The sequence below is a fragment of the Nanorana parkeri genome, unplaced genomic scaffold (genome assembly GCF_000935625.1).
Source record: "Nanorana parkeri isolate BGI_ZX_2015 unplaced genomic scaffold, ASM93562v1 scaffold148, whole genome shotgun sequence".
In the NCBI taxonomy this organism is placed as follows: Eukaryota; Metazoa; Chordata; class Amphibia; order Anura; family Dicroglossidae; genus Nanorana; species Nanorana parkeri.
The window spans coordinates 1142987-1155442 of record NW_017306416.1 but is presented as its reverse complement, the minus strand read 5'-3'; the positions used below and the strand labels follow the sequence as shown (position 1 = coordinate 1155442).

The 12456-nt window shown below is 39.9% G+C and overlaps 1 protein-coding gene across 1 annotated transcript in view; it reads right to left on the bottom strand.

Annotated features, from left to right (window-relative positions):
• Nucleotides 1–12456, bottom strand: part of LRP1B (LDL receptor related protein 1B) — a 1026358-nt gene that overhangs the window by 165859 nt on the left and 848043 nt on the right. The window contains exon 62 of the mRNA XM_018554232.1: nucleotides 3386–3574. Coding sequence (XP_018409734.1) covers nucleotides 3386–3574 — 189 coding nt within the window. The remainder of the gene's footprint in view (nucleotides 1–3385; nucleotides 3575–12456) is intronic.

Here is a 12456-nt window from a genome sequence, read left to right as displayed (position 1 = left end):
GAATTAGTTATTTTTATATTCAACCATCTTGTTCTCTCTCTCTCTCTCTCTCTCTCTCTCTCTCTCTCTCTCTCTCTCTCTCTCTCCATTTTTTTTTTCTGTCTATTGTCATTGTCAAATGTCTGCGGGGGAAAATTTTGCCTTACTTCCTGTTCCAGTGACAACTGTAACGTTTTGGATTTCCCATCACATTCTGTTCCTGTAACAATGGTCACCAGTGCAAATATAGATGGTGAGGACACATAGCTATCACTTTTCTCTGCAATCAATCAATCAATCAATCGAGTGCTATGTGAAAGAACACACCCTCTGCATCCCTTGGGATGTGCCTGCAACCAGTCAACCAATCAGCAGAGTGCAAACCTGGGGTCTGCAGCACATAATAGCCAGCAGAGGGAAGCAGGCACACCTAAAGGGATCCTGAGGATGTGTTGTTTCCTACAATTCTTTTGAAAAAGATCAGAGACAGGTGCTTTGATCTTTATAGGAGGCTGCCAGCCCCTCGCACCAAACCAGTAATGGCATTGCTGGGTCCTAAAACAGGTATGATTTGATTGAAAAGATAGGGTGTTATACACTACACTTCAGCTTTCAAGCAGAACTTTAGTTAAAAATTAGGATCTCACAGAACTTTTGTAGGTATAGCTATATTAGACATTTAAAATATGTACTCATTCTGTTCAAATTCAAATAATTCAATTTCTCATCCTGCTCTCTGCAGCCACAGTTGTCTTCTATTTTCGGCGCTCAGCCTGTGCCGAGAACCAGAATGGTGAGGGAGTCTCGAGAAGGCCTGATCTGCTGAAAACATGAAGACATACCGCTTCCAAGGGTGGAGGAAGAAGGAGGAATGAGACAGACCGTGCTGAGGGTGGACAGATCAGGGCGAGAGAAGAGAAAAGCAAGAGTGGTGACAGGACAAACTTTGTTGCCAAACGCAACTTACAGAGATACTATCTTATCTCCCCAATTTTCTTTCTGTTCCTGGTTGGCAGCACTGTGCAACTCAACACTGTGCAACTACTGCAGCCTGCCACTCTGGCTGAGCCATGATGAACAATCAGGGCTCAAACTACACACATGTTATTTGCAGAATAAGACATATAGATGTTTGAGACTGAGGAAAGAGGGAGAGCTCTCAACAGGGAAGTGGCTGCTCTACCTGGCCTCCAACCTTGTCCGAATGGCAGGCTCAGGCAAGAAGAAACCAGAATAATGTTGAAGGCTAGTTACAGCATATCCTACGTTATCTAGCAGGATGATTAATGTGGAATTTATGTATTTGTTAAAGAAAATTACAGTGGGAGTTGACCCTAGAATTACTCTATGAACAGCCATGAAACACATGTACCATGATAAATGAGAGCACCATGAATGACTTCTATCCATGCTCAGGTTGTCCAATAATTACATTCCTCCTAACGTTTAAAGACACCGTTAAGTGCAACTAATTAGGTCAGGGGTGGGCAACCTCGGCACTCCAGCTGCAGTGGAATTGCAAGTCCCATTAGGCATTGCAAAACTCTGACAGCCACAGGCATGACTCCCAGAGAAAGAGGCATGATGGGCCTTTGTAATTCCATTTATAGTTTCACCACAGCTGGAAAGTCGAGGTTGCCTATCCCTGTATTAGGTCAAAAGCCATGTCCCTGTCACACCCAAGATCTTGCAGACCATGAAAAACTAAAGAGCAAATATGACAAATGTTATCCAATTTTGCTTAATTCTTATGTTTCCTTTGTATAAGTGTTTGAAATCCAAAAGCCACAACATTCTGAAGGTTTGAAAAAAAGTTGAGAGCAATAAACTTTGGGCATTTGAAAAGTATGTTCATTTGTCTGTATGCACATCAGACCAAAAAGAGAGACATTTGAGGAGCAAAAATGGTCTGAGGGATTTGCTTCCCAAAAAGGAACAATATCTCCAAATGAGAGCCAGTTGGGAGCTATGCAATCAGAATTGGAAATTGTAAGCCATTTACTTGTGGCGCTATTTAAGCCATGGTGCTGCTGAGCCCCCTCATGCTTTCTACATCAGGGCACTGCAGAAGCATTTTCCAGTCAGGTTTTGCAATCACAAGATTTAGATAGCAAAGGGGGGCTGAGCAAGATCCTGAGTTGCATGATGTCGCTGGTAAATGGCAATTTCCAATGCTGATTGCTGGACACCCGATTTCGGACAGAAGTCAAATATGATACTATGCATTTATCAAGGTGCATGTGTTATTTAACTTTTTAATGTCCATAGAGTCATTCCAGGGTGAACTTCCACATTAAATTCTATTTAGCTGCTATGAGTAATGTTCCACTTTAAGCAGTGAGTGATAGTGGGAGCTAATTTTTGCTTTTAATGGGTAATCTACAAATCTCTACAATTAATACAAAAACAAACATATGGACCTAAAAATGTCACATCAAAATTTACTTTTAAACGCTGCAATAATACCAACATGCACTTACTGAAAATACATTAGATTTTCCCTTTCTACTGTGTAAACACACAAAAGTGCTACCTGAGCTAAGCTGTAGTGCATACATATAAAGTAGTTGTCTCCTAATGAATGGGATGTCTACTTTTTACTATTACTTTGTATTACTTTTTAAAGTGACACTAAACTCAGAAGTAAAATCTTAAAAAGGCATTCTAGTGCCTTAACTATTAACAAAAATGTATCTTATTTGTGTATCACTCAGCTGTAGATACTCAAATCATCTCTGAATTGGTGCTGACAATGTCCTTCCTTCTGGAGGGTGACTACTTTTGTTCCCCCTGGTCCGTGTGTGTTGTAAACTAGCCACCGCTCCAAGCTCAATACTGTGATGGACTACAATCTCATGTTTAGTTTACTAATTTTTATTGAGATTACAGTCCTTCACAGGAGCGAGCTTGGAGCGGTGACTACTTTACAACACACACAGGAACCATGGGGAACAAAAGTAGCCACCCTCCAGAAGGAAGGACAGTGTCAGCACCAATTCAGAGATGATTGAAGGATCTACAGCCGAGTGATACACAAATAAGATACATTTATGTTAATAGTGAAGGTACAAAGCAAAACAGAGCAGCTCCATCGTGTAAAAAGTCATTTATTAATACGGCAACACAGCTGAAATTATACTCACAAAAAGGGTCGATCAATAAAAGCATGTAAAAAGCGATGCAATGGAAATCTCTGGCAGCGGGAGTCTCACAGCATGAAACAAGTCAAAGGTCCTCTGCCCCTATGAGTTCGAACGGTCTACGCGTTTCAGGGGCACGCCCCCTTCATCAGAAGTGAAGGTACTTGAATACATTTTCAAGATTTAACTCCTGAGTTTAGTGTCACTTTAATATCAGATGTTGCTTTCTAAAAAAAAAAGCATAAGTTTAACTAAAAGATAGTCACCATCGGGTTGTCTGTAGGCATGGCAGACTTCAATATCAGATATAGCATGCCATGAGTTAAGCAGCAACATCTTGTCAGCTCCAGAGGTTTTGTGCGCACGGCTCAGAGACTTGGTTTTCCCATCCGTCCAATAGATGTAGTCATCGAACAATGTCAGGGCGATCACACCCTGGATATCTTGGTTGGGAACTGTAATCAGAAATGAAAAGATTAATGTGCAAAGCTGGAAGAAAGCCAACTAAAATATTTAATATGGAAAAGTCAGACAGATACGACTGTGACATAACTTCTGCTGAATAATTGCAGTGGCAAGCTGTCAGGCTCTCGCTCCCTTCTCTTTTTTTTTTAATTACTGCTCAAGAAAATGCAAGGTTGGAAGAACAGAATCACTCTGCTAAATGTTCGAGAGCTCAACCACTGCGAGCAAACGGAATGGCTTCAACTTAAGAGTTTGCTGCCTTTAATTTAATGCGCAAACTAAACGGCATTATAAATATTTAATAGTTGTTTGTGTTTACAAGCGCTGTTCAATACAAATCTTAGACTGTTACTTCTAGATTCATTAGATTTAAAAGCTTAATTCCAGTATAAGCAAATGTTGTCCAAATATAAAAGTCATGCGTATTCTTAATGGAATCTTGCTGTGCATTGTTGCTTTCAGATCCGTGCAAGAAATCCATTGTGAAACTTGTAGCTTCCTGTAATAAAGACCACTCATGCTGCCCTCTTTACTTGTGCAGGGTGACTGGTCTTGTCTCCACACATCCTGTTGTTTTCTGCAGGCAGCCTGCTGTAGGCCAGTTCCATTACACAGCTTTTCTCTCTGCATAGGCTATGTGCAGCACAGTGATGGTGTCACTGCTACATTTAAAATATGTATATAGGTTTGCAAATGTGCTTTGTTATATCTGTTTGAAAAGTGGCTTAGTGGTTAGCACTACTGTCTTGCAGCACTAGGGTCCCTTATTTGAATTCTGGTCAGGACACTATCTGCAAGGAGTCTGCATGTTCTCCCTGTGCTTGCATGGGTTTCCTCCAGGTATTCCGTTTTCTTCCCACACTACAAAGACATGCTGGAAACCTAATTGGCTCCTGTCTAAATTGGCCCTCTATTAACTATATGTGCAATAGGGACCCTAGATTGTAAACGCCTTTACAATCTAAGGTCCCTATTTACAATCTCTGGCACTATATAAATACCAGTAATAAATAAATAGGTCTGCTAATCCAGCCAGAAATCAGGTGAACTGCTAACTTCCTGTAGACAACATACTGCATCTGCTATATTATGATCTCAACAGCCCAAACCAGTTCACCTCTGTGGACTAGATGTGGAGAGTAAAAGGTGCTCTGGAATCCTAACACACTTCCTCTCCTAGGGTAACAATGCTGCTTTTATATACATACAGTACAGTAAGTGAGCATTGTCACCCTAGGACAGGACAGAAATAAACCTAATGCAGCCGCCACATGTAAGGAATGATACGCTGCAATATATTTCATTTTTATTTTGGGGTTTAGATATACTGTAAAAAGACCCTGTTACCAACTTAACATTGCAGATTAAAGCACAGAAAAATCAAGTAGTTTAGCATTTTTCCTTTCCCTTAACATTTAGGAAACATGTGCATCTGTACTTGCATATTTAATTCCCTAGCATATTCCCTTCAATGCACATCATAGCCCTCTCCTCTTCTGGGAGTGTCTAATTACTGTCTGTGCTGGCCCAGCTTCTCTTTCCTAGCCAGGGTATAAGAAAAGGGAAATACAATACAGTGTCCCTTAAATTAGTCTTCTGGGGCTGCTGGCATCACATCCAAGATGGCGGTGATCAGCAGCAGTCTCAGGCCTTTTGGACGTCTACTCAGGGGGGGGGGCTTTTTCGGGTAAAAAGTGCATCACATATATTACATGTGTATACAAAGTGGACATTTATGGGCTGATTGTGGTTGAAAAAAATGGTTTGATGACAACCATTTGTTAAAAGTAGAAATATGGCAAGGCCATACACATTCAAATATGTACATATTAAAAAGCAGTAAAGAAACAAGCCCTCACTGACATTTGTATCAGCAGCCACTGTGGAGTAATTAATACAGAAAGTCTGCAGCTGAAGCTTCTCAGCTTTTCTTCTAAATGCTCTCAGTAGCCCCAGCAGTGAGTTAATGTAAACACAGAGCAGGTGAACAGAAAGAGAGGACTACAGAATGCTGAGACTTGACACGCATCTTCTATATTTCATTTTTTTTAATTACTTAAAAAATTGTGTACCATATTTGTTTTACAGACATGTAGGTTGATTCCACAGCAATTTGCTTGCAAGTAAATTGACCGACACTGTCTGCTCACTTGTAGACAGCCCCTATCTAACTGCAAATCAGTAAGGGGCTGTATGTGTAGCAAAAAGGCTTATTCAGCTAGGTGTGATGTAAATAGACCTGAATAGGAGCAGATTACACAGGATTAGGGTTGCCACCTGTCCAGGATTCACCCAGAGAGTCTGGGTTTTGAATGCTGTTTCCAGGTTTCATGACAACAGAAACCCGGACACAAGATGTCAGGCAGACAGTGGCAACCAAAATTAAGATAGGGGCTACTGCCCCCGCCCACCCCCCCACTAAAAATAGTCTCAACTGTGATATTTACATATGAACGGGTGGCGCTATTTACATATGAATATGCCACGACTCATTCTCCCAAAAAATGTACGTGCGTCGCTAGAGTGTTCAGGTTTTGCTTGAAGAAAAGGTGGCAACTCTACACAGGATATTCATAGCATAGTGGAACCGAGTTTGATGGAAAACCGGAGATTAGCATGCTATCTGGTGGCTGCAGTTAGCAAATGTGAAAGAACTATATTCAATAACCCATAGTTACTTTTAAATAGAAATAAATTGAAAAATAAATATTATTGTTTCAATCTTACAAATAATAATAGAGAAACTATATTAAAAAATTCTAGATACCCACTAAAGCAGGGGTGGGCCACTCCTGCCCTCTAGCTGTGCTTTAACTATGAATCCCAACATGCCACTGCCTCTGGGAGTCATGCCTGTACCTGTGCCTCTGTCAGTCTTGTAATGCCTTATTGGGCTTGTAGTTCCACAACAGCTGGAGGGCTTGAGTTGCCCACCCCTACAATAACCCATGATCAAGTCAGTTGAAGGGAATTTTTTACTTTTTTTTACCTTGAACTGACACTAAACTCAGGACTTAAATCTTAAAAATACATTCAAGTACCTTAACTATTAACAAAAATGTATCTTATTTGTATATCACACGGCGGTAGATCCTCAAATCATCTCTGAATTGGTGCTGGCACTGTCCTTCCTTCTGGAGGGTGGCTACTTTTGTTCCCCATGGTCCCTGTGTGTTGTAAAGTAGTCACCGCTCCAAGCTCGCTCCTGTGATGGACTACAATCTCATGTTTAGTTCACTAATTTGTATTAGGATCTTTGTCCATGAAAGGAGCCAGCTTGGAGCGATGGTTGCTTTACAACACACATAGGGACCATGGGGAGCAAAACATTTGTATTGGGATCTTGGTCCATCACAGGAGCGAGCTTGGAGCAATGGTTGCTTTACAACACACATAGGGACCATGGGGAGCAAATAATTTGTATTAGGATCTTGGCCTATCATGGAAGTGAGCTTGGAGCAGTGGCTGCTTTACAACACACACACCATGGTGAGCAAAAGTAGCCACCCTCCAGAAGGAAGGACAGTGTCAGCACCAATTCAGAGATGATTTGAGGATCTACAGCCGAGTGATACACAAATAAGATACATTTTTGTTAATAGTTAGGGCACTTGAATGCATTTTTAAGGTTTAACTACTGAGTTTAGTGTCACTTTAATTTCAAATGATTGGCTGCTTGAGCCAGTTTTTGACACATTGAAGTGGACCATTCAAATACAACGGAAACTTCCAAAACTGCCATATTTGTAATCAATATTTCAATACCTGAGTGGATGGGACACAGAACTAGGGAACTACAGAAGAAAGATATTTGCTACTCCACTGTCCATGAAGTACAGAAAGCCAGTAAATGGTTTAGCCCATCAATATCTACCCAATGCCAAAATATCAATTTGGGTGGCAGAACCCTTTAAGAGATAAGGACTATAAAATCTGTTTTTGACTTTAGTTCTACAATTCACAACTTCACATTCTGTTATGATAAACCTACTGGGGACTGCACCGAACAAAGCAAAACAATCCCCGCTGAAAACTTAGATGGCGTTGTGAGCGGAAAAACGTTGATACATCTCAAACACTATTACAGCGTATGAATATCATCAGCTACAAAGACAACATTTCAGGCCCACCGCTGTTTTGTCATAATGGAGCAATGATAAAAGGCAAAAAGTTTCATATCATGAAAGCCGACACTTCTCGCAGGGAAAAAAAGAGAGACAACTCGCTTGAAATTCGGCAGTTAAAAAAAAAAAAACCAAGAGATATTTGCCCAAATCGTAATAAGTTGAAGAAAAACCCACAAAAGACTAAAATAATTTATTGTTGTGTTGGACATTAATTCAAAGCTTTGAATTAATTACAAAAAGATTTTTCAATCAACCAAAGGCATCTTTAACGACAACATTAGTATTCCGAGCCCAACGTCACTTATCTAATAACACAATCTGACTTTTATCCAACAGTTTAAATTACTTTTCACCAGTTGACTTTTTATTCAAAGGCAGACCCTGAAAATCTATTTAAGTATTCAGAGCCATGCATGCAGACATTAGAAAACATATCAATTTGAGAATATGTACCAACTTTAAAGGGCTCTGTGGGTAACTATTGCCTTCCTTTGGTAACCATTCCATCAAATAAAGTTCTTTGACAAGAGTTGAAAAGTTCCCAAGTGAAGTCAAGAGGGAAAATATTTAAGAGATTTGTTCAGTTACAGCTTGTCCACAAGTAAAGACATAATGGAAAACATACATCCAAGCAAAGCACATTCTGATAGAAAAAAGAAACAATATTTTTCCAGTTTATAAACTTGGTTGAAAGGAGCTTCATTTCGTTTTGTGTGGACCAAGAGTTGCAGCTGTAGATCCTGCCTATAGCGCCACCTGTTGATGACATCCAGTAATGTAACAACTGTAGATAGGGGAAATGGCAAGCCTTTGTGGTACTTAAAGTGACCTGTGTGTGTTTGGGATTAAAGTATAACTATACTCAAAATGTAAAAACCAACAAGGTAAACCTCCTTTACAGATACATAATGCAGCGCCATTTCTGCTTTCTTAATCTACTTACTAGCATACAAACTTGGTGACACTGACAGTCCACATGACGTCCAAAATTGGTAAACCTCTCTTGTAAATAATGGATCATATTTTATTTTTTCCTAATATGCCTTCATAGCATAAATACCTACCTCCGCACTGCAAGCTTTAAGTGCTCATTTTTGCCTAGGGTCAAAAAAAGCAAAAATATACTCATCGATCCTCCCAGCAGGCTCGCTATGACAGTGTTTCTTCCTGCCTGTCTCCTCTTCCGCTGCAGCGATGGTATATCTCTCGGTGTCCTCATGTCCTATACACAGTGGGGGGAATTTATCAAAGCAATTATGACAGTTTTAGCCTCTTAGATCATTTTTATGTGCAAATCTGTCTTTTAACATGTGCCCCTGTTTTCTTCAGAGCTTTCACTACTTTTCCAACTGCACATGTTTTTTGCCCCTGTTTTCTTCAGAGCTTGCACTACTTTTTTAACTGCATGTTTTTTGCACGTGTTTTCATCTGCACTTGTTCCAGGGCTGTATGAAACTGGAGCATCACCTAAGAAAACAATCACAACTTAAGAAGTTACCGTGACCACTTCTTCAAGATAAGATAGTTAAGCTTTTTGCTGTAGTTAGAAGTCTTTTTTCCTGGAGTCTATTAATCCTAATTTATCAACAACATTACACTAGCTTGATAAATCTGGTGCAAATATATTCCGTGCAAGTTCAAACACTCGCAAGTGCTATGATAAATTCCCCCCAACATGTCTAATGAAAATTACCTTTATTATCAAGGCTTAGACTGCATTGATAAATAAGGTGCAAATAACATGGAAAATTTGTCACTTAAAGAAATGTGGAGCAACTCCCTTGATAAATTCCCCCCAGGGTATAGAACATGATGACTTGTGGACCGCTGCAGCAGAGGGACAGAGAGGCGGAAGGCACCAGTCTAAGAGCAAGCCGTCTCAGAGAATTGAGTGAGTATAACTTGTTTTATTTTTTACCTTAGGCAAAAATTAGCACTTAAAAGAGAACTATGGGGTAACTAGGGGGTGGAGACAAGACCAGTCACCCAGCACAAGGAAAGGGATGAGCAGTGACTGGTCTCTATTACGGGAAGCTCTGTACAGAAGTTGTTGGATGACAAAAAAAGGAGAGCGCCCACTCCATGTGAAGGATCGTTTAATAATTTGCTTTTAAAAAATGGTAATGTACTCACAAGAGAAAAGTGACACAAGCGTATTCAATGATTCCCCTCACAGGAGGCTATCCCCTTTTTTTGGGCGATAGCCTCCTGTGAGGGGAACCATTGAATATGCTTGTGTCACTTTTCTCTTGTGAGTACATTACCATTTTTTAAAAGCAAATTATTAAACGATCCTTCACATGGAGTGGGCGCTCTCCTTTTTTTGTCATTCTATAGATGTTAAGGTTCCCTGCCTTGTGGAGCTGCCCCAGTGTGATCAGTTGGAATCAATTAAGGAGGAGGGCTTGCTGTGATTAATTTGCGCTGGGAATATTTTGAATTTACAGAAGTTGTTGCATGATGGAATACTGCACAGATCTGGAAGAAATACAGAAAGCAGACCAAGATTCTAAAATACACTCTGTAATTAGACAATGTTTGATTGGCCCAAATCTCTTGTGAAATACAACCGTTGCTTACGCATATTTTCATCATATACTCCTTTTCAATTGGCCGGGGTTGTGACTGGTTCACTTTAAATGGTAAAGTTGCCATAACTACCTTTCAACTCAAGCAATGGCATTTACCAACAGACCCTGCAAGCGTTTGTCTAAAAGCCACAACAGTTTACTCATTCTATAAATGAGATAAAGTCGCATTATAGCACAATGATTTAATGCTCCTTCTAAACGAACAATTCATATTTGTAAAAAAAAAATAGAAAAAAAATCCACAAATCTCTCCCAGTAATAACGCAGGACGCTGGACACATTAGGTAAAAATAAAAAAAGGAATTTTATAAAGCCGATTTCCATTATGTCAGAATGTGTTATAATTGAAGTTTCTGATGAGTTCCAGTTATGTTCAGTGATTATAATTGGAGCTGTCAAGCCTGCTGGAAAAAAAGCAATATAATGCAATGTTTTACTGGTTGAAAAGTGTCTCTATGGTAACCAGGGTTGGTTTTCTGCTTGCCATTAGGTTTTATTGTGTTGTAAACAATAGCACAGTTCTATTGTTATAAAGTAACAACCTGTAAAATACACAACACCGAATATACATAAAAACTAAAGCGGATTAGCTCCCCCTAGTCTACGGCCTAAAGCACGTCAGTGATTCATAGGCAATAAAATGTGTGTTTCCATCGTCTTTTGCTAATTGCTGTTAATGCTCTGCACATTACCCATCCCAGCCGTGTGTATCTGCTTCATTCAGGAACCATTGCAGACAGTTTGGCGCTCTAGAACAACATAATTAATTTCATATTGTGTACTCGTATGTAAAGTGGGTACACGTGGAGATCTGTCTGCGCCTTGTTTCACAATTCAAAGTTTACTTAAGAGTGAAAAGATTATTGGCAACCCCTTCGGAGAAACAAATGTGTCATCGATGACATCCTTATGAAAATGATATTTGCTTGGCTTTCTCTGCTTCAGTCATTATTCAGTCAGGACTGTAAATACATTAATGATACTCGTAGGCTAGTGTCTAGGGCAGTAGGTTTTGAGGGGGCATCAAAACCTCCAATATGCATACTGCAGTATGTTTTCCTTATTTTCTTTCATCTTATGGCCACCTCTAGGTATTTATAGCTGAATTTGTCAGGAGAACTGTTGGGGTGCAGAGGAACTCAAAAGGTATCCTTGAGAGGATCATCATAGTTCAAGGGACTTGAAGCCACCTCTTTACCCCTTTGTTGGTGGTCTGTACAGTTGAAAATTGGTCCTATATATATAGCAGACCAACAATACTTCCAACAGTAACTTCTAACAGTCTTTTTTAGAAAAATCACCACACAAAACAAGGGGAGGAGCTTTTACAAAGGGTGTTATCATTCAGTCGTGCCTAGGACAGCATAATGCTTAAGTGTGAACCTGCTCAGAGTCATTGGAAGGAGCATGCAGTGTGTATAGAGCATGCAGTTAAATTTAAAGTCAAGATTCTTGATCTAAAACAACTGCTTCAAGTCAGAAGACTAGGAAACTGATTAAGCCATTGGTTAAGCATGGCAGATATGGAACTCGAATTTCTTAAAGCAGAGGTAAGCAATTGTAGTCTATGGAGTGAGCCACAGTCAAGGAGTGAGCCACAGATGTATGCCACTGGATGCAAAAAGGTGACATGTAGGGACATACATCTGTCTTTAAAAACAGGTAACTGCTCCATGAGTAGCTAAACATGGACAGCTGCGGACAGTGTCAGCCTGTTATTGTTTTGTACAGGCTTCCTGCCCGTGGCTGATGGGAAGCACCTGGCTGTATCCACCTCAGACATACACTGATCTGGGCATTGACATTAAAGAATTCTGGCCTTTCTAAGAAAGCCCAGCACCACAAGCATGCTTTTTTTGGCAGCCTATATATAGCTAAGTCACATGCTCCACTGCTAGGAAAGAGCATGTCCCTCTTCTGAATCATTCAGCAGGATGTGTAATCTAATTTCTTTTCTATTATATAGGTCTATTTTATACCAGTAGTTGTTTTTTGAGCCTGTATAATGATGTTGTTCTTATGGTAGCCCATCACCTGTTGCTTCACTTAGTAAATATGAAATATTCATGTGCAACATACCCTATTTATCTGATTAAGCTGTAAAAAAAATATCTAATTTTAGTGCTGAGCATATAAAAAAAAAATAACAATAAT